This window comes from Oncorhynchus mykiss, chromosome 12 (genome assembly GCF_013265735.2).
Source record: "Oncorhynchus mykiss isolate Arlee chromosome 12, USDA_OmykA_1.1, whole genome shotgun sequence".
NCBI classification, from domain to species: domain Eukaryota; kingdom Metazoa; phylum Chordata; class Actinopteri; order Salmoniformes; family Salmonidae; genus Oncorhynchus; species Oncorhynchus mykiss.
The window spans coordinates 76,991,629-77,016,692 of NC_048576.1; the positions used below are offsets into that span (position 1 = coordinate 76,991,629).

At 43.0% G+C, this 25,064-nt stretch overlaps 2 protein-coding genes across 3 annotated transcripts; both read left to right on the top strand.

The window, feature by feature from the left end:
- Positions 1-291: 291 nt before the first annotated feature.
- LOC110538297 lies at positions 292-4,643 on the top strand. Its single transcript, XM_021625025.2, has 2 exons — positions 292-990; positions 2,220-4,643. The coding sequence occupies exon 2, from the start codon at positions 2,315-2,317 to the stop codon at positions 3,479-3,481; it is 1,167 nt and encodes a 388-aa protein (XP_021480700.1). The 5' UTR covers positions 292-990; positions 2,220-2,314; the 3' UTR covers positions 3,482-4,643.
- A 4,688-nt stretch (positions 4,644-9,331) lies between these two features.
- On the top strand, positions 9,332-21,300 carry nfil3-2 (nuclear factor, interleukin 3 regulated, member 2). 2 transcript variants are annotated; one of them, XM_021625023.2, is made up of 2 exons: positions 9,332-9,672; positions 17,076-21,300. In XM_021625023.2, exon 2 carries the CDS (start codon positions 17,579-17,581, stop codon positions 19,307-19,309), a length of 1,731 nt encoding a protein of 576 aa, XP_021480698.2. In that variant the 5' UTR covers positions 9,332-9,672; positions 17,076-17,578; the 3' UTR covers positions 19,310-21,300. The 2 variants fall into 2 exon arrangements, with proteins under 2 accessions (XP_021480698.2, XP_036794434.1); XM_036938539.1 differs by lacking the exon at positions 9,332-9,672 and adding an exon at positions 10,453-10,580.
- The last annotated feature ends 3,764 nt before the right edge of the window (positions 21,301-25,064 follow it).

Here is a 25,064-nt window from a genome sequence, read left to right on the forward strand (position 1 = left end):
TAACATGGTTTAAAAATGTATTAATCCTATAGGAACAAGACTGACATGGAGGAAAGAATGTCATAAAGTCTCAAGCTGTTGCCTGCCTATAGTCTGGATTTGAAACTAATTCAGGAGAGACTTTTTTAAACCCAGGATTTATTTTCATAAGATGCTTGGTGGTCATTCGACTGATGCATACAGTATGTTCCACTCTAAAAGCTCATGTGACTGCTGAATTCTGCTGTTTTTATGGAACATTTCATAAGAAGCCATATAAAAAACAGAGAGTATTTCCCTGCACTATATCCCTCCAGACATCTACAGTTTTTTTTTTTTTTTTAGGAATGTCTCCTTTATAATGAGAATGGATTCAGTCAAATGCTTACATAATGACTGCTGGCATTTTCTTTCTCAATTCTATTCCAACAACTCTGATCTATCACTCACTTTGACGTGAAACCGAGCATGCCGTCCCTAAAGCTGATGTTTGGTTGAAGATCATAGGTCTATTGGAAATCTGCAGGGGGAGTGAGAGGGAGCCAGAGTTGGCAATATTACTTAATTGTTACGAAAGGATGGGCTAGCGAGTTCAGTTGATGATGCATGAGCAGGATAACGTTATGTGAGCTTTCCTTTGCCAGGACAGGGGTGGGTCTTGGCATGGAGAGAGGCGGTCTCAGTGAGCGCACCACACATATGCGGCCCATTGGTTCAAGTGAGGATAGGAAACGTCCTCCGCTGAACTTCACCGGGAAAGAAACCAATAGGAGCTGCAGCAATCCAAGTGGAGCAGAAACGCGAGACACAAGGTGTCAGAGAGACTAGTAGCCTAATATTGAGTAGGCTAACAGTAGCCTACACCGTGCAGGAAACAAAGTATCCTGTGTATTCGATGACCCAGTGCTGAATCGAAGCTGCTGAATTATTATGATCGCTCTGTTACATTGTGACACGTTTCTTTAATTGAAAGATCGGTGCTTTTCTGAGACAACGAGACTCCAACTCAAGGTAATTTCACAATTTACACTCATGCGGTGTATTTCAACAGTGCCTTCATTATACTACAGAGAATAGGCAATCGCATAAGGAGCAGAAATGTGACAATGTTGCCTACAACAGAAGCCTATCAATTATGAAGGCTACGATGATTTGAGGTTAAATAATATCAAATATACCAAGTAAAGAAAACTACAGCCAACTTTCGAATCAGCTTTAGATAAAATAAATTTAAATATATTTATATAATATATATGTTTATCACACACAACTACTCCACAAATGTCATTATTAGGCTTCGCCAGTGATCTATTCAGTAGATAACTTTACAGTCACAGAATTATGATGACTTAAGATGATCTGAATAGATTTAGTGGAACAGGTATGTAATTATGCTTAACAGGACCTTCATTGCAATAGTTTGTTGAAACTTTCATTGCTGTTTAAATACGTTATTTCGTTCCCTTTGTATATCTGACTGAAATGTAGAATGACATCCTCTAAACGGTTTAGAGAAGAACCAGTTCAGCATTCGTTTAGGGATGTACTGCAGCTAGGTTAATTAACAGTTCGATCTATACAGCGAACCATTGGTAAATGAACGGAGGGAATAGCAGTAGGGCGCGGACTATTATTAACTTGCAAACTAGGCTTGTGCTCTTATAAATGTCATTGAGGCAATTCGATTCCTGAAAGATATAACGTCTGGTCGTTAACTGAAAATGTTAAGCCGTTTTGTTTTAGTCAAATCAAAAATAAACAAAGCAATCAATACAGGTCATTGCGGGGATTTTTCTAGATATTGATACGGTGTGTTATATAACACTATGTTAACCTACATGTAGGCTAACACTGATTTAGTCTGATGAAGCGACTCCAGTTCCAGTCATTGGGTCAGGACAGGGATAATTAATAAATATAAGGCTAAAATGTTATTGTTTTTTCCTCCCAATTCTAAAGAAAGCTTTTATTTAAGAAATATAGATCTTATAATTAACCGTTTAACCTTTAGACTGACAGGAGCCCACTTTGATTATTATATTGTAAACATTTTCAAAAGAGATGTCTGTCTAGCACTTAGTACATCATGGTTCTTATTCAAGAGTCATGTGGGCTTGTTGTGCAAGTAGCTCCAGTTTAACTGGAAAAATGTAATGGGGTTACATAACATTGTGTTGTAACTGGTCTTGCATAACAATTAAATCCCCCTCTCCATTTCTTCTTCCTCTTTTGAACGCTAGGTGGGGGTATTGAAACAATTTACCGCCATACCATTCCACGACACTGGATTTTGAGACACTATCTGAAGAACAGTAAATCTCAACACAGCAAAACCATGAGTGTGACCAGTGAGATGTTTGAAGAAGATTCTCAAGACATGAGGGAGCAGAGCGGTGGAGAGTCCAGTTCTACACCTGGTGGGACCCTGTCCTTCACAGACGAGGCCGTGTCCATCCTGACCTCCAGCAGCCTGCTGGCCCGCTCTCTGCTCGGACGCACCTCTGCTCTGAAGCGCACCAATGATCCGCCCGCCTCTGGGAACCCCCTCAGACGGAAGCGTGAGTTCATACCCAGTGAGAAGAAGGATGACGGCTATTGGGACAAGCGCAAGAAGAACAACGAGGCGGCCAAGCGCTCCAGGGAGAAGCGCCGCGTCAACGACATGGTGGTGGAGAATCGCGTGCTGGCACTGCTGGAGGAGAACGCACGTCTCAGGGCCGAGCTGCTGGCTCTCAAGTTCCGCTTCGGCCTGGTCAAAGATCCCTCCAACACACCCATCCTGCCCCTCCCTGCAGCCCCCTGTGCTCCACAGACCTTGGCTCCACACTACTATCTGAACAGTGGACCAGGGAGCCACCCTGCTGCCCCCGGGGGCCAGTTCAGCATGCAAGGCTCCAGGGACGCTGGCAGCATGTCAGAGGACTCTGGGTTCTCCACCCCTGGCAGCTCCAGTTTAGGGAGCCCCCTCTCCTTTGAGGACCGACTGAGTGATCATGGCAAACTGTCCCCACACAGAGCAGAGGAGCTGGGCTACGAGCTACACCACTCCCCTGCAGAGGCCCAGGTGCACCACAGTGGACACTTCCCTGGGGAGCTCTCCAGAGTGATAATGGGGAAAGTGGAGTCTGGGGAGGGCATAAAGAACTTTCCTCACAAAATGCGCTTCAAGATCCTCAGCAGTGGAGAGGACAACAGGCACAGCCCCACACAGTCAATGGGAGCAAGAGACGGTCCCCGGGAGGCAGTCAACGGACACATCATGTTGGGTGGAGCTGAGGGGGCAGGAGTCTGGCCACATAAGCAGGAGGGAGAGGAGACCCGGAGGGGGCGACAACAGCAAGAGTCCACTCAGTATGGCCAACCTACACCCCTACAGGGCCAGACAGAGTCTCATTATTATACAGAGAACAATGTCCTCAAGTCCCACCTCAGCTCCCTCAGTGAAGAGGTGGCCCAGCTCAAGAAGCTGTTCTCAGAGCAGCTGCTGGCTAAAGTGAACTGAGCCCAGGACTGGGTCAGTGGATGCTCGGTAAACTGTCCCATCCCAGAAGAGGAAGCTCAATCTGAGCTAGCATACTAACTTAACATAAGCACACACACATGGTGAAAATGAGATAGAGGGAAACAGAGACTCTAAACACAACAGTACCTTGGCACGCTGAGCTGCTACAGTGGCAAACCAATGCCCTGGGCCAACTGGACTATGATCCACCCCATATCCTCAATTCAAACTATTTACCTTTATATTTATGAGTGTGTGTATTTTTACCCTCTAATTTTGAGTTGTCCTGATTTTCTTCTCCTAAATCCTAAACTCCTAGACTCCTTATCTGCGCCTCAATTGAGAACAGTTTCTGTAACAAGTCCCATCATCACCTTATGAAAGCACAAAGCTATAGGTGTTGGTTAACTTGTGGCCCTCTGCCCCACACACTGTGAGACCCTCAAAAACACTCTGACACAAGAGAACACTGCCTCACCTCTCCAGAGGATGCTGTACTATTGACAGTCATCTCCACTCTGCATGTACAACAATGCTGCTTCTCAAGGCCACAGAAAAGCAATGTCAGTGATTGAGACATTGAGGTGAACTGGTGCTGAACTAATGTACACTGTAATTCAACTGGAGCTTCAACAAACTCATTATTAGTGCTGTGGCATTGGCACTAATTGGTTTTGAATATGCATGAGGAAAGAACACCACATTCTTTTAAACTGTAAACACAACCATAGAAAGGGCACTGAGGACAGATAACCTGAAAGGTGACGGTCTCCAGTCCCTGAATGAGGACTTTCAACTATTGGCATCTCTTTAATGTATTGCAACACAATGGACTTTGGATGATGACAATTGGAAATCAACTAATACTCTATCATTCCATTGCACAGTCAACAGCATAGCTGTGAGGACAGACACACACCATGTCAATCGTTGAAATGTGATATGCTTCATGTAGGACAACACACTGTGTCTGGCAACTAGTGAAAGTGTTTTCATGTCTCAGTTGAATACTGTTTGTTAGCCTTGTCCAAAGAGTACATGGTCTGTGTAATTACTCGACATGCACTGTAAACTGTATCTAAGTGATGAAAATATTTGTTGTTCTGTGAATATCTGTATGAAAATACATTTTTGTACTCGTGAATAAATCTTTGAAATTAAATATTTTCGTCTCGTTTTGATTATACACTTTCTAATACTCTAAAAGTCAAGCAGCCACTTGGTCAGGGATGGCAACATACAGTATCAGGGATGGGCAACGGCCTGTGAGCCCATTCAATCTGACCCGCAGGAGGTTTGAGTAAAAAGAAAATGTGTGCGACCCTCTGCTGAATTTTGAAATCCCAATGTGGCCCTCGAGCAAAAATGATTTCCCACCCCTGCACTTGATCCTCCCACTGTTAGGACACCATTATATCCACCAAAGCATGCATTATCATAGATTTCCTCCATGTATTAAGTCACTGAGAAAACAACATGTTGCAGTCTAAATGTCTCCACTTACACTGTGGAAATATGTATCTTGCTTTGTCTCACATTATCTAACAGGTGGAGTAATTGTTCTACAATGACTCAAAGATTTCTTCAGGGATTTAGTAGCAGCCTTTGAGAACATAGTTCATCAGTATACACTAAAGTCAACCGTTTAGAATATTCAACCTTATTGAATATCCTCTGTCACATATTTCTCCTGTCTGAGACCTAACTTACACAGAGTTAAGTATGTAGGAAGAGCAGCAGAGCCAGACAGATTGGACAGGTGAGACTATAGAACTTTGTCTATCCAGACAGGAGCAAACGAGTCCTGAGGGGTGGAGTCTGCATGCCAGTCATGATCTAGTGTGTATTAGAGGCCACAGCTACAGAGAAACTGCAATTATAATCATTACAGGGGATTTCAGGGGATGTGGGTGGTATGAGCTAGACTGGGCCTGAAGACACATTCACATTAACGAAATAAGATTTCATCATAACAAACTTAATTACACTCCCTGCACGGCACCCATAGGTTCACTCATCATGCAGATGCTTTACTAAGAGCTTTACCTACTTAGTCTAAGATGTGTCATACCAATGACCCTTTAAACCTATAATTTGTCTGAACATTGTTAATTTCCCATATGAAATCCCTTGACAAACCAAAGCAGATCAGAGCGCGGTAATAAATATAACAGCATAATAACTTTAGAAACCACTAGGTGGCAGCACAGACTACCATTTGTTGAGTAGGCTAGCTGATGGTGCTATTGTTGTCATTCAGAGCACACAGATAGTGACATAGTAGCCTGTGTGTTTATTTCAGTGTGGCAGATTTTATTTGGTGCAGGTGTAGTGGCAAAATTACACCAAGGTTTATTTGCTATGTCACTCAATAACAACACTCAAACCATCAAGTCATTTAATTATTATTTGCCCCTAGTAACCAAACCCTACATTGAATGAGATAGGCCTACCTAAACCAGCATGTGTGTCAATGTAAACAAGTCAAATCAATCAAGATGAAGGGAAAACAAGCTGACAGTAGAACTCTGTAGAGGCGCCATGTATCCACCGGTGCAGAACATCTTCCATTCACTGAGCCCTGTGACGTTCCTATCTCATTACAAAGGAGATGCTCTCCTCAACCTGCAGCTGGCTTCACAGGTTCCTCAGTCAAATTGGGGATTCCTGTAGTGAGAGTGGGAGGAAGAGGACGGGTGGGGGTGGAGGAGAGGAGTGAGGCTAGTTAATGAAGCTACTACTGCATCAGCACACTACTACACAACCACCCCCAATAACACACCCCTTAAACCGCAACCCCCCTGCTACTCCCCTCTCCATTCTGTCCCCGCTGTTTTCAGCGGGAGATAACGCCGGTTGCTAGGCAGGAAGTGTGACAGTTGCCATGGGAACCTATGCATACGTAGCTAGGAGGGGGAGTGGTTGGGTGGGGTGGGGTGGGGTACAGAGGGAGTGGGGGGGGGGGGGGGGGGTGCGTCAAGTTCACGGCCAATGCTTCAGCTCTGAACAAAGAGGAATGGGAGAGAGAGGGGTATAATGGAAGCATGCCGGTGCTTGGTCCATGTTTGGGGTTCTCTCCAGATGATGAGATGGACATAGAGTAGGCAATGAGTGGCATCTTCAGGTAAACAGCAATTAATAGACATAGAAAAATGAGGACCAATCCTCTAAGCCTCCATATGACCCAAATTAATGAAACATCTATATGCATTTGCTCTCAAGGTTGTTTCTATCATTGACATGAGGAAGGTATTGCTGCATGCTCGCTACCTCCATTCATTATCCACAATACAAAGAAACACATAGAAAACCTTTCACGAATGGTGAGTCAACCTGCTCATTTGTGAAACAAATGAGGCATATGGAGGCGCACTTATGTCTGTGACGCTGTGTTCAATAGCACAATGATACACAATAAAATGCATGGCATTGCAGGTAGATACACAAAGTGCATTTGAAAGCTCAAGTGGGTCGGTTGAAGAAAGAGAGAAAGAGAGAGAGAGAAAGACAGAGACAGAGAGCATATGCTGAACAAAGACTGAGCCTGAAGTCAGACTTCAACCCTCCATTCCCTGCTGCTCTCTTCGGCCACATGAGAAGTAACCAGGGCCTTGAAGATAATGAGAGAGATCTATTAAAAGCATCTGCAATTGGAAACAGCCCTCTAGGCATTCAGCCAGTCCTTTTGTTCCAATCAAAACTGCCGTGGACACAACAAAATGCATTAAATAATACCGTTATCGCTCCAGTTGTTTCCATGGCTCTCTGTTGACGCAAGACAGAACAGGCACAGGTTGTAAGGTCAGATAGTGGAGGGCAGATGGACTGGAGAGAGGAAGAGGATGTAATCATCAAAGCACAGGAGATCACAGTCTACCTCCTAACCATGAGCCTGTCCCACCAGGAATTCATTTACCAGAAAAAAAGAAGAATGAGAGTGAAAATGAGCAGTCAACCTTCCCCTTGCTGTAGCTACATGGCATCTTCATATCCAGCTAGGACATAGGCCTAAGATATATTGCTCATTCCAAGTCAAGATGCACATTAAATGAGCAAAAGGATATGGATATTTCAGACAAACAATTTTTGTCAAGGGTCACAGATTACATTCCAAAAGTCTGAACTCCATTTCAATCATTTCACCCTGTCATTACTGTACTGAGTAACACATTACTGAACTGGCAATAACAGCAATAAATACAATTGCAGTCAAATTTTAGTTCACTATTTGGGAAGTACCAAAAACACACAAATTCAACCAATGTGTTACAATTGTGTATTTAAAACTATGTAAATTGCTACCTTCTATATGGTGTAAGACGACAGGGGGCTTTAATGATCAACTAAGACTTTCTTTACTGAATGGTGTGCATTGTACATGTAATGCAAAACAAGACAAATCGTGTGTCATAAGAAGAAGGATGCCAATAAAGTAGCCTACAGTATAATGTCTCTATCAGATGAGAATGAGGTACTGAGCTCTTGAGATTCAAGCGGTTATGCAAAAACCGTAACCAGATGCATGAACCACAAGGCTACAGCTGCTGGAAATGAGAGCCAATGTCACAACAAAATCAGACAACTTACTGCAATGTGTCTACAAATTACTAAAACTCATTTTCATCCTGTTCTTGTTTGGCATGAGTGATCAACCTGTTCTCAGACTAGACGTAAAATAGTAAACGGAAATCTGGCACACTCAAATTAGCATGACATGTTACGTTTGGATTGGTTGCATTTTATTTATTTTTTACATTTTAGTCATTTAGCTGATGCTCTTATCCAGAGCGACTTGAGTGCATACATTTTAATATTTTTTTTTGTCGGGTGGATAGGTGGGCATGTAACGCGTGTTCGAATTTCATCACAAACAACTTGAACATTTTAGCTAATTTGCAACTATTTAATACTTTTGAGCTACATCCTTCCCCAAACCCTACCATTAACCCTTTAACCGAACTCCTAACCTTAACCTCACAGAAGGTGTTGCTGAGGAGAGAACAACTCATCACATGGAAACCATGTGTTTGATGAGTTCGATACCATTCAATTAATTCCATTCCAGAGATTACTATCAGCCCGTCCTCCCCAATTAAGGTACCACCAACCTCCTGTGCTTAACCCTAACCTTAACCCCTAAAATATCATATGAATTGTAATTGGTAACATATCATACGAAATGTAATTCGAAATGGATGATGGACATCCACAAATGAATACATACCATACCAAACATAACAGCTAATTTGAGTGTCCTGGATTTTCACTTACTATATTATGTCCACCCCTGAATCCAGGTTGCAGCGAAGTGCATGTCACAATTGTATGTGGCCATGTCACAATTGTAACAGACCATTGTAGCTCCTGATAAATGTGTCCGACTAGATTCAAACCCATGTCACCTGCTCCATGTTAAGCTAAAGCCTAGGCTAGGCAGGTTATGCATTCATTCTTCTGAATATGAAGAAAGAACTACTCATGTGCTAATGAGGGACAATGTGAATAGATTTTGGTTTGCTCATTAGAATAAAGCTGAAAAAATAAAGCTATATTTAAAAGGGCGAAACTGAGCCGTCTGGAGTAATTAGGCCTATCCATTCAATAAAGGGGCACACATTTCTCCCCTAAACAACAGCTGTTGGATACAATTGTTTCTTTATATATCTTCTGCTGAAGGCTTGTTTCTAAAAATGTCTCCCCACCATTCCATTTGTCCAAGTCTCTCTCTCACTCTCTCTCCCTCTATTAACCTAATTAGGGGTATCTCACCCTACATCTCAGCAAGTCTGACTTATTCCCTCCCCTCTCTCCTCTTCCCCACCTCTCTGCAACAGTATTCGAAGGAGAAGAAAGGGGAGGGGGCAGATACGGAGCGCGCGAGCGAGAAACAAAACGTGACTAGGCACCCAAAGACTTCTGTTATGCAACTACTGACCTACTAACATACAATTGGAGACATTGAGAGAGCGAGGAGGAAATTGTAGCACGTCTCTAACGTAATAAGAGAACATATTCAAAATAAGCGACACAGAATTCATGCTCACATACAGGCACTAATCACAGAGCTCGCACTGTACTTGAAGGACGATCGCACATTTGAATTCGATAGTAGTCGGAAATAGGAATTGTTGAACAGAAGCGTGGATGTTATATTAGACTTCGCACGGTGGGCTTTTATTTACACATACAAGGTAAGCATTTATTTTTATATGGATTGCCTTTAAATGTCCCGTCGATTCGTGTGTATAATGTGAATTATTATTATTGAAAACAATTAAATTAAATTGTTTAATAATACCAATTTCTGTGTTACTTAGTGGCACTTCGATTAAACTTTTCATCATTTTTGTTTTGCATGAATTTCAAATTCACTGATACATTGTTGCAAACATTTTGGCACAACGGGAAGTGTTTATAATGTTGGTGACGGACGTTGAACCATATGTATGTTCTGTCAAGGCGAGGCGTTTTCCCCCTATTTAGTGGCAGAATGTATAGGGAGGGGGGTGATAAGGAGAAGGGGAGCATGGAATTTCTTCAGAACAAGGAACGCTGGGTGGCAGGGGCCACAGAAGACACACTTATTTGGAGTAGCTTCACTTCCCCCCATCACAGTAGAGTTGTGAAAATATTGAAAGATACAATAACTTGAAATACGTTAAAAGTATTATTCTTTGGATAAATTCCTCTATTCTTTAGTAACAAAATTATGGACATTTATTTCAGCAACATAAATTAATTTACCAATTGTAAATTATATAAAGACAGTTCTATATAGTTCTATATATATATATATATATAACTATATAGAACTGTCTTTATATAATTTACAATTGGTAAATTAATTTATGTTGCTGAAATAAATGTCCATAATTTTGTTACTAAAGAATATATATATATATATATATATGACATTGTAATTGAAATGCTTGTGAGTTAAAATGACACTGTTAAGACTTGGAACGGCATGGTAAGGCTTTGAGTCCATGGGAGGCAACTGGAAAAAATTCCCTGTCGGTCTACACCTGGACTCCGGGTTAGACGTAAAAATGGTCAACTAAATCCAGGACACTTCAATTAGTACGTTGTGTTTCGTATGGTATGTATTCATTTGTGGATCAATCTTCCATTTCGTATGATAAATTACGATTCCAATATGTTACGAATTGCAGTTAGTTGTGGCTGGTGGCTAATGCTAACATTAGCTAAGTGGCTAACATTAGCTAGCTAGGGGTTATGGCTAAGGTTGGGGATAAGGTTAACTTTAGGTTAAAGGTTAGGGGAAGGGTTAGCTAATATACTAAGTAGTTGACAAGTATTAAAAGTAGTTGCTAATTAGCTAAAATTGTCCATGATGAGATTCAAACACGCAACCTTTGGGTTCCTAGACGTTCGCGTTTTACGCCCACCCATCCACACTACTTTTGTTTTTGCCATAAGTAACCATCTGTGTTTGTAACCATACCAAGCGTAACATGCATTTATTTGAGTGTCCCGGATTTACGTTTACTATGTTACATCTAGTCTATCAGACCAGTCTGGTCTGAGGCAATGATGGTCTGAGGTCACACTTCTCTCCATCACATGTAGTAATTTGTGAAAGGTTAGCCAACCCGTTAACCCTTCCCCTGCTCAGTGGGGCAAACTGAATATAGAGTAAGGCTACTAGAATATTGTGCTGTCCTACATCTCTGAAAACATTGTTTTGGATGTGAATGAAAGTCTAAAGTATTGGCTGTTTTTGTAAGGTGAGCTGGATATACTGGGCATGTTTATTTCTGTCCTTATTTAGGCTGCTGGGTCAAATGTGAGCCTATCTCAGTCTTGACAAGTTGTTGGATTAGCCTATGGGTAGCGAATGCAACAGGGAAACAAGCTATGTGCAAGAAACTTGCTTTTGCCTTGAATGATTTCCCCGGGGATCTGTTATAATATGCAAAAGGTACATTTATCAGACACACCACAAAGACTAGTGGTATGTTCAGAGACACCACCGAGAGTAATGGTATGTTCAGAGACACCACAAAGAGTAGTGGTATGTTGAAGGGGGCTAAAAATCGTGTGATGTGACGTAGATATGTGCCTGCCGTGTAGGCTATTAGTTATATTGGGAAACCATTTTAGACAATGTAACGCTCTACAGCAACTATGTAACGTGCATTATAGTCTCCAATTCCGTATCAGCATCACTGTTGCGCGCTGCTTGTCCATCTCAACGTTTAGCCTATGCAGTTATTAGGCTACATGCATATAATAATTAATACTGCACACACACTTGTTGTAACTTGTTTTATAAAAGACTATCCTGCTCAGTCTGTATGTTGAAAGTACCCCCACACTGCATGTGGGAATGATTGTGGAATGAGTGCCCCCGGTGCCCGCAGCTCATGCGTTTGCTGTTTGGTGATGGCATGCGCAGTTGTGTCTTGCCTACTTTTGGTGCCGCGGTAAGGGTGTAGGCTATTCACACTATTCATGTTTTCTTGAAAAGTCATACCGGAATTATATCTCACGAAAAGTTCATCAATACCATATAGTTTAGAATATAGCCTATGGTACAGGTGTGCTATGCACAATGGGAAATTACGCAAAGCATTTGGTTATGCGTTCAATTTTTGTAACACATTGCACTAAAGGCTGTAGTAATGGTGCGGGTTGCATAATAAATCATTTAAGTAATTAAAACATATATAGGTAGGGGAGATGACGCAATCAGCGGAAGCCTCTATTGTGTGTTGCTGAGGAGGGCTAATTTTTTGGCGCATAAGGTGGACCACTATGCCAGCTCCAAGTGTAGGTTGCATTAGTCATAACGGGGAGGGGATGTGCTGCAGAGCCCCCTATAATACCAGAATAAAAACCTACCAAAATGAATCCTAGCTGGCGTAACAAAGACACCCAACCCATTCATGCAGAACAGAAACACTGATGGGCAGCAGATAAACGCGCCAAATAAACATTTAGGTTTCCTTCATATCGTAGTGATACACAATTAGAAACATATTCATTTAGCCTTTATACATTTGGGTTTCCTTCATATCGTAGTGATACACAATTAGGAACATATTCATTTAGCCTTTATACATTTGGGTTTCCTTCATATCGTAGTGATACACAATTAGGAACATATTCATTTAGCCTTTATACATTTGGGTTTCCTTCATATCGTAGTGATACACAATTAGGAACATATTCATTTAGCCTTTATACATTTGGGTTTCCTTCATATCGTAGTGATACACAATTAGAAACATATTCATTTAGCCTTTATACATTTTCTTCAATCCTCACCTTTCTGCGCTACACCCCTTTTCTGTAGGATTCATGAACCTTTCCATAAATTGCTTGTAATTGCAATACAATGATCAGCTACTATATTCCTTATTGTATTAGTAGGCTATTGCTAAAAACATGGTAATAACATGGCTAATTATCATGAGGATGATATTACCTTTGTTTCACTAGAGCAGCGTGCACTATGTCTTGTTTCACTCCTATTGTAGTTGATGGTAAACAATGTGGAGTGGGGTTTATCCTGACCCGCCTGACATTCTCAGGGTTTCCTGGCACAATGAAAGATAATGAAGGATAGAGTAGGTGCTTTGTTATTGTGCTGCTGTGGCTGGGAGGGAGAGGCAGAGAAGTAGGCCAAGGGAGCACATGTGACTGGGAAACACATGGACTGCACTGGGTCACTCCTTTTTTCCCCTGTTTAACGGAGGCTGATATGGCTGTGTTTATGGAACAAGGAGTTGGCTTGGAACTCCGCCTGCATGTCCAAGAATGTGTACTTTTTCTTGGGAAGATAAACCCATTCTTGGACGATATTTGGGGAGACCCCTTCTACGATGTGCTACTCTAAATATTGCGATATCCGATATTATCGTTCTGCACCGTTAATGACTAAATCATTCTAGACTGTGCCATTTTTGTACCTATTTACACTGGTATAGTCGCCTTCTCATTAAATAATCTTAGTGTTGACTGGGAAAAAATAAGGCTTAGTTAATTCATTTAGACTTAATTTTCAACATATTGATACAGCACATCACAATATATTGTCAATGTCAAATGTCCCTATTCTATTTACTCATATATCGGCCCAACCCTACTTGGAATTTTTGAAAAATACATCTATTTGCATTCTTCCCCAGTGGGGGCAGTTCAGTTCCTCAGTCTCAGTGAAAATTGGCACTGCGGTCTGGGGGCCTCCTCCTTATTTTACACCTGCTCCCATTACTTTAAGAGCTCAACAAAAAAACAGCTTTTGCACTCAAGCCCCACCAAATATAGCTTTGTGGTTGTTTGGACCCAATAATTGTAAATGGCATACATTTAGATTCTCTTTGATCACTTCACAAATGTAACCAAGCCCTTTCCTGTGGTAGAATGACTTTATATTTATTAAGTATAACCAGGATGTGTGCTAATGTTAAACAGAGCTATCAGTAACAGATTCATACTCTGAGATGCAGCTTTTTGTTCACCTTTTATCATGAAATTGGACATGGAATTCATTATGGTCTACCACAAGCGTAGGAGTGTTCCATTGAAACACAGAGCCTCGTAAGCATATTAGATGGGTGAAAAGGGAAGCAGTAGAATTTCTTACTATTTGACATTTGTTCTGGCAGGTCACACTACATTTGTCATAAAAACACATTAACCTTTCATTGGCAATCACTATTTCAGTACCCTGCGGTTAGTTATAAGATACACTATTGAAGTGGGTAGGTTTGATGCTTAGATGTTCTGATTATCAGGTAAGGGTGGCACGCTGTGCTTCGGGTGGGATACACACTTATTATGATGCTCTATTCCTGTAGCAGTAGTGGGAGACTAGGAGCTTGTGATGCATTAATCGGCAAACACTCCAGCTCCATTCATGTCTCCAGCTAATTCCAGCCGCCCGCAGAGGAGATGAGCAGCTTAGTTTTTTTTTAAGTCAATCTGTTTGCGCAGTGTAAGTGTGTTGTTCGATCAGGAGGGATTGATGTTGACATGATTAGTTTCCCCCCCCCTTTTTTAATAAAAAAAAAACATTTGTTGCCATGGGTGATATGTTGTTAACGCTGGTACAGTACCCCGTTTGTTTACATCCTGCGAGGTGCTATCATCTGAGCTCATTTTCCCCTGTCTTTTGTCTACCTTCTCGCAATCTTTGTCCCTCTCTCCATGCATCTTTCACCTCTATAAATAGAGTACGCTCTAATTCTCTGTTTCTCTCTCCCTGCCTCACCCGTGGTTCCACTGACCTATATTCCAGCATGCCGTGTAGGCACTAGTCAGAGCCAGGGTTTACTGAGTGGTCCCTGGTTTCTGTGGTCTTTCCACTCTTTCCCTCCTACCCCTAAGCCACACACAAATGGCTTGTGGGAATGAGGACCTTAAAGTACTGCATTTAGCAGTGCAAGATCAGGCCCTGTCTCAACTGTTTTTCCAGGCATGATCGTAGCCTGTATCCCTATTTAGTCTCCACTGGGACCCAAATGACCCATACCTAGAAGGGTTGTCGTCATTTTGTTGGAAGCAAAACATTTTGAATTTAAAAACTAGGGCTGTAATATCCCATCTAGATTTGGCTCGTTTTGTTGCTGAATTGTGCCTGGAAAGAGAAATTGGTGTTGAACCCACATTTGAAAAGTGTAGAGCAATTTTGCCCCAGACTCCAAGGAGAATATAACCCATGGAAAAGACAGATTATGAGATTACAGAGGCAAAGAGGATCAGTGTGTCTCAACTCATGTTGTTCATTAAGAAAATGAGAGTACATGAGGCAGGGATGAAACAACTCCTGTTGGCCAGCAACTAATTTGATTTATGTAATTTAATTTAAAGCATACAAAACCAGTTTAATGGAACCATGGAACAAGGGAACAGTCTGAATGAGTTCTCAAATGTTCCAGGAAGAATCCATCCTCGATGCCTGTTGAATTCTTTTGCTTACCTCAAGTCACCTGTATGGAATGGAATTGATATTGAACCAGTTAGTCAGCAACACAGATAAAATAACTGGTACACAACCAGCAGAGACAAATTGGAAACATGAAAAGAGACACTGGAAAAGCCATTTGGCTTATTCATGAAAATCATACTTAAGAGGTTTGGCTAGTGGCACATCTATCTCTGTTTACCTCATTACCAGGAGAGTCCCTGTTGAGCAGGTTCCCAGACACTTCATAGTTATGAGGCTGACCACCCTGATGTCATAATTCAAGAGAGCTTGGCACATTCTCCTCCCCCCTCCTTCCTGAGACTTGACCTATATTCATTAATTAACCCCCCATATCCTTATCCGCCCTTACCTTAAAATCCAGTGCCCTCTCCACCGCTTTTCCTTGGCAGGGAACCTTTGTCTTCGTTCACCGCCAGGGACTGGTTGTCCAAATATAATATGAATCTTTACGGTTATTACACTTACAGTAAATTCTCCAATTCATGATAATTTCTATGTAAACATAGTGGGCTGTTTCTTAATATGGTTGTTTTGGAATCTTTGTTCCTGACCTAGAATTCTAAAATGGAATGAGGGGAACCCTACACCCACTGCACCTGGGTGATTCACTGTTCTGGCTCTTAAAATACATTTGCCTGAAATACTATTTAAGAGCAGCCATGAAATAAGTCAAAAATGGCTGTTTAAAGCTTACAAATTCAATTTCCAATCATTCCATGTGTTCGAATGATGTAATTTCTGGTAGTGTTACTGTTTCTGAGTTTACATGGTAATCATGTGTTCTCGACTTGGTTGCCAGACACACAGTTGTGATTACAAAGGCGGAGGAACAATGTCACAAATAGCAAATGTATAATGTCTTACACAGAAAAATATAGTAACTAAGAAACTACTATATTTGCCTCATGTTTATTACACCATGCAAGTCAACGTCAACATGCAGGGCTAAACGCGTCCACATGCTTCCCAGACGAAACAGTTCGGAAGAGTTTGTGCATACATTGTGTAAGGGTACGGAATCGTTTTCATGCACATTTCATGCAGAAATACTGCACCAAACATCTCAATTATATGTACAATTGTGCGACTAACATCTCCTCTGCTAAAACGTAAAAATTCATGACAGATTTCTTGATTTAGTCATTCTGACTATTTTGAGGAAGTGTATACTGACTACGGCGTCTCAAAATGGACAAAGTACTATTGTCGCTTTTTTTTTTCTAGTTTTCCAAGCGAAGGTATTTTTAAGTTAAGGGAGTATGCAAGTACACTCGTTCGGCAAGGCGCCAGCCGAACTGAAGCATGCTGACACCTTAAGGGGTCATGGACCATCGACAGAGAAGCTCAATAGAAGGGCCATGAGGTCAGACAGTGGTTACTAGGGTCTAGTGGTTGCCAGGTGTAACAATTCAGTCAAAGCCAGACATACAGAACATAGATGAAAGCAGAAGGATGTGAGAAGGAGCGTATTATTAATTATTCCTCAAAATTCTTTGATCACCAGCCATGCCAAAAACTAAAATGGATTTAATTAACAATGACATAAAGAAGATATTATTCCTTCAATCTGAATGCATAGTGGTCGACAGCAGTCCACGAGGATTAAGAGTTTTGCCTTTTCTTTCTTTGTCTCCTCAGCCTTTCATCTTGCAACCTACTGGAGAAGGAGAGGTAGCGCCGCTCCCAAGAGACTGACAAGCCGAGATAGACTGAGTGACCTACATCCTGCAACACGCCTGGAGCAGTAGAGCACTTCTCTGTCTGCTCAGCACAGCGCTCTCGCAAAAATATTGAAAAACAAAACAGAGAAAAGGTTAGAGAATTGCTCGGTGAAGCTTGTCACATTCTCCACTCCAGGAACTCTTTTTTTTCTTCTCTACAAAGCAGCTTTGACCCACTTTTCTGTGAGAAAGCTGAAGAGACTTGCCTAGAGAAAGGCTGAACATACATTGGATAAATGAGGGGAATTAACGCAGAGTTCCACCGTTTCTTGATCTTCTTGGCCAGTTTAGACACTTGAACTATAAGCTCATTCAATCAGTGAGATATAGCTGAATCCCACTGTTCCTTATCACCCCATTCCTTGAGTTTCCTTTCCAGTGGTTGTAGCAATATTCCAAACTTTCCTCCACTGTGCAACAATGGAATGCCTGAATTCACAACTCCAATCAGCAAGCTCAGAAAATAACCTGGACAGCCTAGAGACATACTCTAACTACGAAGAGTCTCTCCCATCGCCTCAAGGAACCCCCTCTCGCCAGGGGCGTCTCGTCAAGCCCAGCATGAATTGCAGACGCAAGCGTGAGTTCATCTCTGATGAAAAGAAGGATGCATCCTATTGGGAGAAGCGCCGTAAGAACAACGAGGCGGCCAAACGCTCCAGGGAGAAGCGACGACTGAACGACATGGTGTTGGAAAACCGCGTCATGGTGCTGAATGACGAGAACTGCCGCCTGAAGACGGAGCTGCTGCAGCTGAAGCTGCGCTTTGGCCTTATCAGCACTGCCTCCTACATGGAGAAGAGCCAGCAGCTCACTAGTGGAGGCAACAATGGAGGCAACGGGAGATCCTCCACATCCAATTACTACTCCAGCGGCTACTCCAGCAGCTCCCAGGTGATGATGAACTCTGACTCCTCGGAGACTGAGCAGTCAGGCAGCGGGGGGGGGCATAATCAACTGGTGGCGTACTCCCCCCATGGGTCCCTTTCAGACATGTCAGACGGGTCCTCCCGGGACAGCCCAGAGCCTGCGGTCTACGCGATCAAGCAGGAGGAAAGCAGCCTGGAGATGGACATTGAAAGCAGCATGTTGAATGTCCACCATAGCCTGTCCTCCACACATCACCAGGAGGTGATGGAGTCGGTCTACCACAGCCAACAGCACCACTCCTACCACCACCAGGAGAGCATCACAAGCCAGACCAGTCAGGTCCCTCCACCCACCCAACAGAGGAGTGTCATCCTCTACCGCTCCAGTAGTGCCTCCTACCCTGGGGAGAGCCAAAGGCAGCAGGACATAGACCAACAGACAGCCCAACAGCAGAGTTCTCAGGCCAGCCATCTGGCCCAGGCTCGAGAGAGCCACACAGAGAGCTCAGAGAGACTGGCAGAGGTGACCAAGCAGATGGAGAGGAAGACACTAGACTCCCCTCCGTACCACTACTCAGACTGCCACAGCGAGGCAGGAGAAGGGCAGGTGTACAGAGCTCTGCAACAGGAGCAAAAGACCCAGACGGGCCTCGCTCCAGACATCCTCCAAAAACAGGAGGCCGTCACGTCCCACCTGTACCACAACCAGGCTAGTCACTGCTATCTTAGCACCCAGGACGAGGAGCCCCCCATACTGACCTATGAGGGCGGGGCCAGGAGTGAGGGGTACTACCAAGAACACTCAACCTCAGGCAAAGACACCTCCTCTAGTGACAATGACCCCCGCAGCTCTGACAAGGATGCCTCCACGGACGACGAGTCCCCGTCTTCCTCCTTCTCTGACGCCGGGAGTTACCTCCAGCACCTGTCTGTCTCACACCAGCCAGGGTCCCCTCTGCCCTCCCCGCAGGGCTCCTCCCAATGCCAAAGCGGGGACACCCAGGCAGAGGTTAAGGGCACTGCCCTGCCTCACAAACTGCGTCTCAAACACAAAGCCATGAGCACCCAGCAGAACTCTCCCACCACCCCTCCTCCTTCCTCTATCCTACCCCTGCCCCAGCACCCTTACCTGGCCCTCATGCAGCAGCAGATCGGCAAAGAGAGGGAGAGTGAGCGCCAGCCCCCCACAGGGTTCTATAAGCAGCCGTCCTCAGCTGAGTCAAGGAAGGAGAGTGAGAGAAAGGAGTCGTCAAGCGGACGCCATAACAACAGCCGAGACTAAGTGCCTATAGAACACTTGAGGGCAACACAAATTTGTTGAGGTTCCTTACATTGTGAGGTGTCTCTGATGTTGCCTTAGATCAAAATACGCTCTTTCCCTTTCCCCTCCTCAATCTCAATCCACTATCGTCCCTTTACCCCCATCTACACCACCTTCATGTCCTGGGACTAAAAAGCTGTACTGAAGCCCAAAACAGGGCTGGACTTCTGGGGGAACAGTATTCTATGTGTATATATTGTATATACACTTTTCAGTTCTTGCATCTTCTCCATAATTACAGAAGGACTTTTGTTTATAAATGAGAGGAGGGAGGAAACTCTTTCATATCATTTTTCGTCAAACCACAGTTGGTCATTTCAAATGAGAATATAAGTTGACCATTATCGGAACTATACTGTCAGCTTTCATTGCCCCTCCTATGGTGCACATCTGGCTTTAGACAAACATAGCAGCAACATTCTGGGAACATTCTTGACCAAAGATGCAACAAAATGAGAAATTCCATCCCTCTTCCCTAACCCTACCAATCCATATATCCCTTCCCATCTCCATGATCTCACACAGCCCATCCATTATCTTTCTTGTTCAAGCACTTGGTTTGTATATTACTGTAAATAATACACAATAATTTATAAATATATATTTTTGAATAAAACAAACAAAAATGTCACAACAATGTGACAAACTGTTGAGGCAAGAAAGGACTTGGACATTATCATCCTGTTTTTGTCAGAATTACTGTACAGTCACATTGTGTCTACTGTTGCAAACTCCACTTAAGTTAAAACGTCTTTAATGTCATCACTTTAACTCTGTTTGCAGAAACATGGCCGATAGCTTTTGAAATGCAGCTTCCCTGTTATTGCAGTAGATCTTTAAGATCTTAGACAGCATTCAATCAAAGTCAATCTGAGACAGAACTAGGCTGCTGGCCTAAAGTTGAGCATCATCAACAGTCTAGACTTCCACTGTTCCCATCTCTTAGCCCAATGTATTTATTCCTATGCCCACATCTGCAGAAAAGCCAATAGGAACATAGACTAAAATATGAATGTGTATAAACTTTAAGGTATAAAAGCTCAAGTTAAAACCGTAAAGTGGGGACATATAGGGGAGAGAGTTATTTTAAATATAGTAATATCATCTAAATGATATCTGTATGATATTTGAACTCTGAGTGAGGCCACCTAGTCTCCTCTGCAAATCAACACAATGCACTGAGCTCAGAACCTCAGGCTTCTAACCTGATGTCGATCCATGTGCGCTAGACACACGGAGTTAAACTCAGAAACTAGGTAATTGGATCTCTGAAACAGAGGCTAATTTACTATATTACACAAATAGCCCATGACGTTATAAAAACCTGGTTTAGAATAAGAGCTATTGCAATTAAGTTTTGTAAAAACCAAGGACAATCTCTACTTTGTTAATAAAATAGGGATTTCCCCTTTTTCTAATGTGCCTCTGTAGTGTAATACATGGGGCATCCACCCCCGGCCTTTATTTTCCTTGTTTTGGGTGACAATGAGAAGCCTGCACTGTACCACACAGTTTATAAAGTATATGTGCCATGTTTAGCTTTTTGCCACTTGTGTATAAATGTAAAGCTTTCACTCTCTGACAACACTGTAATGTTAATGTCATTGTTTTATTTTCTGAAGTGTTGTTCTGTTACTATCTTCGTGTGTCTTTCTCCTATAGACCGTGATGATGTATTTGCTCCATACCCCCATCCTCCCTTTTGTCAATGTGTTTTAAATCAGTGATGCTTGTGTTTTTGCTGATGGTTTTATGAAAAAGATTCAAGAAGGACAAAAAAGATGCAGACGAGACTAGTGTGGTGTTTAGCAGTAGGTGGTGTCTAGGTCGCCACCACCCCTTTTTGACATGGCTGTGTATGTAAAGACACTAATATTTATCATGGAAGATGGATGCATTTCAAGATTGAAAACAATAAAAAGGTTGTTGAATTTCTCAACATATCGTACAAATATTGTTAGATTTCTCCTTTCTTTACTTTTGTCTATGGGGGTCACACACAGTTCATGATGGGTCTGTTTGAAAATCAGCTGTGCATATGCCATACAGATAAAGACCAAAACCTCCCTGTAGTTATCACTTGATACTGAAAACAAATTGGTTCATAGGTTAGTTATAACACTGCAAAGAATAATAATAACCATATGCTAGCTAGCGTAATAAACAAACTATAATTTATACCAGAGCAGCTGCTGACAACCAACATTCTTCTATGGTCATTTGAATCACTGCCTACTAATTGAACACAGCCACAAAGCGGAGCTGCGAGGTACAATGATTAGACAGACACAATCTAAATTAAGGCAAGACACAAATGATAGCCTAACCTAGTTGTTTGTAACCACAGGCATGTTTAACAGAGACTCTTGAAGTCCTCATCTCTTTTAGCAGGTGTGGGGACACCCTGTTTCCAGTCCTCACAAATAGCTTGCTCCCTGGGCTCCTTACTTTCCTGACACACAGGATTAATTTGAAATGAGAGGCGCTTTGGAGTGACACACTGACACAGACAGACCGCCAGTCTGATCTACCTGATGTAACAGTGGCCTACTTCCTGCCGCTAACTCTCTATAGGCCCGCGGACCTACGCACGCAGGACAGAGATGTACCCGTACGACCACACTAAACACAAACGCCCTCAGACGTACGCGCACAGACATACACCTACAGATTTCCCCCCCCCCAACGGAACAGAGGACCTCTCTTATGCCCCAGTCCACTTTATAAAGGCCTCATTCAACCTGACACAAACCACTTTACCCAGAGGGAAAACTGGGCAAGCTTCCTCTCCTTCTCTAAGCCCAGTCCTAACATAACTCACAGCCTGTTCTCAGGCTCTCACTCAGCAGGCATGTCCATGCCTCTTCCATGGCTCTCTTCCATGGCATGTCCATGGCTCTGACCTACAAAGTAAGTGCAGAAATAGTTCCAGAAATAGTCTGTCCCTGCTGCCAGCTCTCCAGGCCCAGGTTCAGTGTCACAGCAGACCTGTCATGAGAAGAATACATGGGGATGGAAATCAAGGCAGAGCCCAGTTGGGCAGCGTCTTTTCCTCATTCCTATCTTCTCTGCTGCCCTCCCAAAACACACAACGAGGTTAGGTTCATTACAACACAAAGACAAAGGGAGGGAGTGACCTGGACTAAGCCTGCAAACAAAGCAGCTCTTTGAGGGCTGACACCTCAATGCCCTTCACAAACTCACACAAAATATTTTTGCCTTGCGTTCATCCTATGCTTGGTCTGGGTGGTGCGACTGATGTCACCCTGCTATAGTGTCAAGGTGACATTCCCTGACAACTGCAGCACTCGTCTTGATTCTGCTGTGTTAGACCTTTTCCTGATTTGATTGGCGTACGTGGTCGCTTGCATAAACAGGTTAGGAGAAAAGTAGGTCAACTTGAGAAAGTGGAATGAGAGGAAGATGAGAGGGAGGGAGGGAGGGAGGGAGGAGAGAGGTTGGGGCTGGAGGGGACTGGATGTGCAGGTCACAAAATGATTCCTGCAGAATAGACCTCCTGGCAAACAAAGCACAAACAAGGCTCTCCAGTTACCTGGCTGTCCCTCCCAGCCTGGGGAAGAGGGTCAGTGGAGCAGCCAGCGTGGGAGGGGGCCACAGGATTACACAGCCCTGTCTCATGTCCAGTGTGACACGCTGCAACCTTTTCACACATTTCTGGGGCAGGTTGCAGACACCTCTGGGTTTCACAGCAGGGGCAAATCAAAGTCAGATATTAATGTTATAGATTGGAATTCCCCCAGCTTCTACAGCACGCAACACCTGAACCACACGCTGTGGTTGTGAAAGACATATGGACCTACTCGTTTGATGAAAGACGTATATTTAATGGTTAATTCGGTGTTGTTTTTATGTGAGGAAAATACAGTTATTGAACTTGAGACCAAACCACTACTTAACCCCTGCTCAGCTGTGGTAAGTGACAACTACAACCCGGATTCAAAAAACCTCTAGCATGGCTGTTGTCATACACGGATGGAATGAACATCACTATTAAATAAACACATACTTATACAAATCTCTGTTTTGAAAACAGTACCCAAAGGTTACATGGCTCATGGTTTAATATCCTGGTATTTGTTTGCATCAAATCAAAAGAGCATTGGAATTGAATGGAAAGATTCAAAACATTCCTTGCAATAGACATACATTGAACTGTGCAAAAAAACGTGAGTAGGTGGAAGGCAGGGGGGAGGGAATGAGAGGCTTTGTGTCCCATTAAACTCTGTTACATAATGGTTACGCAACATAACAGCCCTCAAACTGGTCCAGAGCGGCTCAGTGAATAGATCTGGGGAGTGGCCTATCTCAAGGTCTACTTCTAACCCCTCCCTCCCTGCGTTCAGACCCACTCCTCTCCAGTTACAACCCAACCTCCAATCACAAGTTTCACTTACATTGGTGTGTCTATTGATGTGATATAAGGAGGAGTGTCATAATGTAAATAAGATAAACAATATGATTTATACACTGAGTATACAAAGCATTAAGATCTGTTCTTTCCAAGACGTAGACTGACCAGGTGAAAGCATTGGTGTCAACATGGGCCAGCATCCCTGTAGAACGCTTTCGACACCTTGTAGAGTCCATGCCCCACGAATTGAGGCTGTTCTGAGGGCAAAAGTATTTCAACGAAATGTTGGGGTGTTCATTTATTTAATTTCACTTTAGTCGAGTGCCGGAGTCCTGGAATTGAATGGTAGGCAGGTAAGGGCTGGAGATATGACAAAGGAATAAGAGCTCACTTGACTATTATTTCTCACTAAGGACCTATGGGCTCCCAAATATGTAGCCTCAGGCACTGTGGTGTCTTCCAGTGCCAGCACCCCCTCTGTGAGACAGAACACAGCAGAGCTGTGGTATCAGGGTATCAACTGCAGAGACAGTCTTGCTCTTATGTAACCATATAATGTAGCTCTTATTAGAAAGTAGGTCAGAATATATAACAGAGAGAGGGGAACATGTGGGAAGCTGAGGGTGAGAGAGAGGCCTACATGGGGAATCAGGGGATAAGCGAGGGAGAGAAGAGATGGAAATGGTTTAAACAATAGAGAGAAAGAGACATGGTTTAAACATTTGAGAGAGAGAGAGAGAAATAGGGAAAGGAGGGGCAGTAATGGAGCGGAGCATAAGTCTGAGTAATAACAAAGAGCTGGCTGTGTTTCTTCCCCCTGAGTTTCCTTCCTGTTGGACCAGAGGAGAGCTTCCTAAGCTCAGAAGCCATGCGTCACCTAACAGGTGGTGGTGCTCCACCCAAACAACCCTCCCTCTCAGCCAGGTGATCTCTGCTGTTTGGGTTACCCTTAGCAGGGGGACAATGGAGATATTGTGGGCCTCATGACAGGGCTTCTCTCCTCCATGGCCTCATTTTATACTGGGAAGGAATTCCCCTACAGAGGAGATGTGCTTATCACTGCAAACAGACACTTTCAATGTGATGAAATCACAGATTAAAACGATAGCTAGCTCTGTAACACTTGGCTACATAAACTAGTACAGCATTGTCAATATGACGCAACTTGTAATGCACAACAAAAACAAATGTGATGCTGAAAACATTCAACAGTTATCTTGAAAAGCACTAATAGATACTATTAGTGCATTAGTAGACATTTCTGAGAATATTAAAACTATCACTATCACGTCCTAGTCTAAAGTGTGATCATTTGCAACTGACAAAAACAAAAGCAAGGCAAGC

Coding starts and splice junctions, on each gene's coding strand:
- LOC110538297 (XM_021625025.2), top strand. CDS start 2,315: ATGAGTGTGACCAGTGAGATGTTTGAAGAAGATTCTCAAGACATGAGG.
- nfil3-2 (XM_021625023.2), top strand. CDS start 17,579: ATGGAATGCCTGAATTCACAACTCCAATCAGCAAGCTCAGAAAATAAC.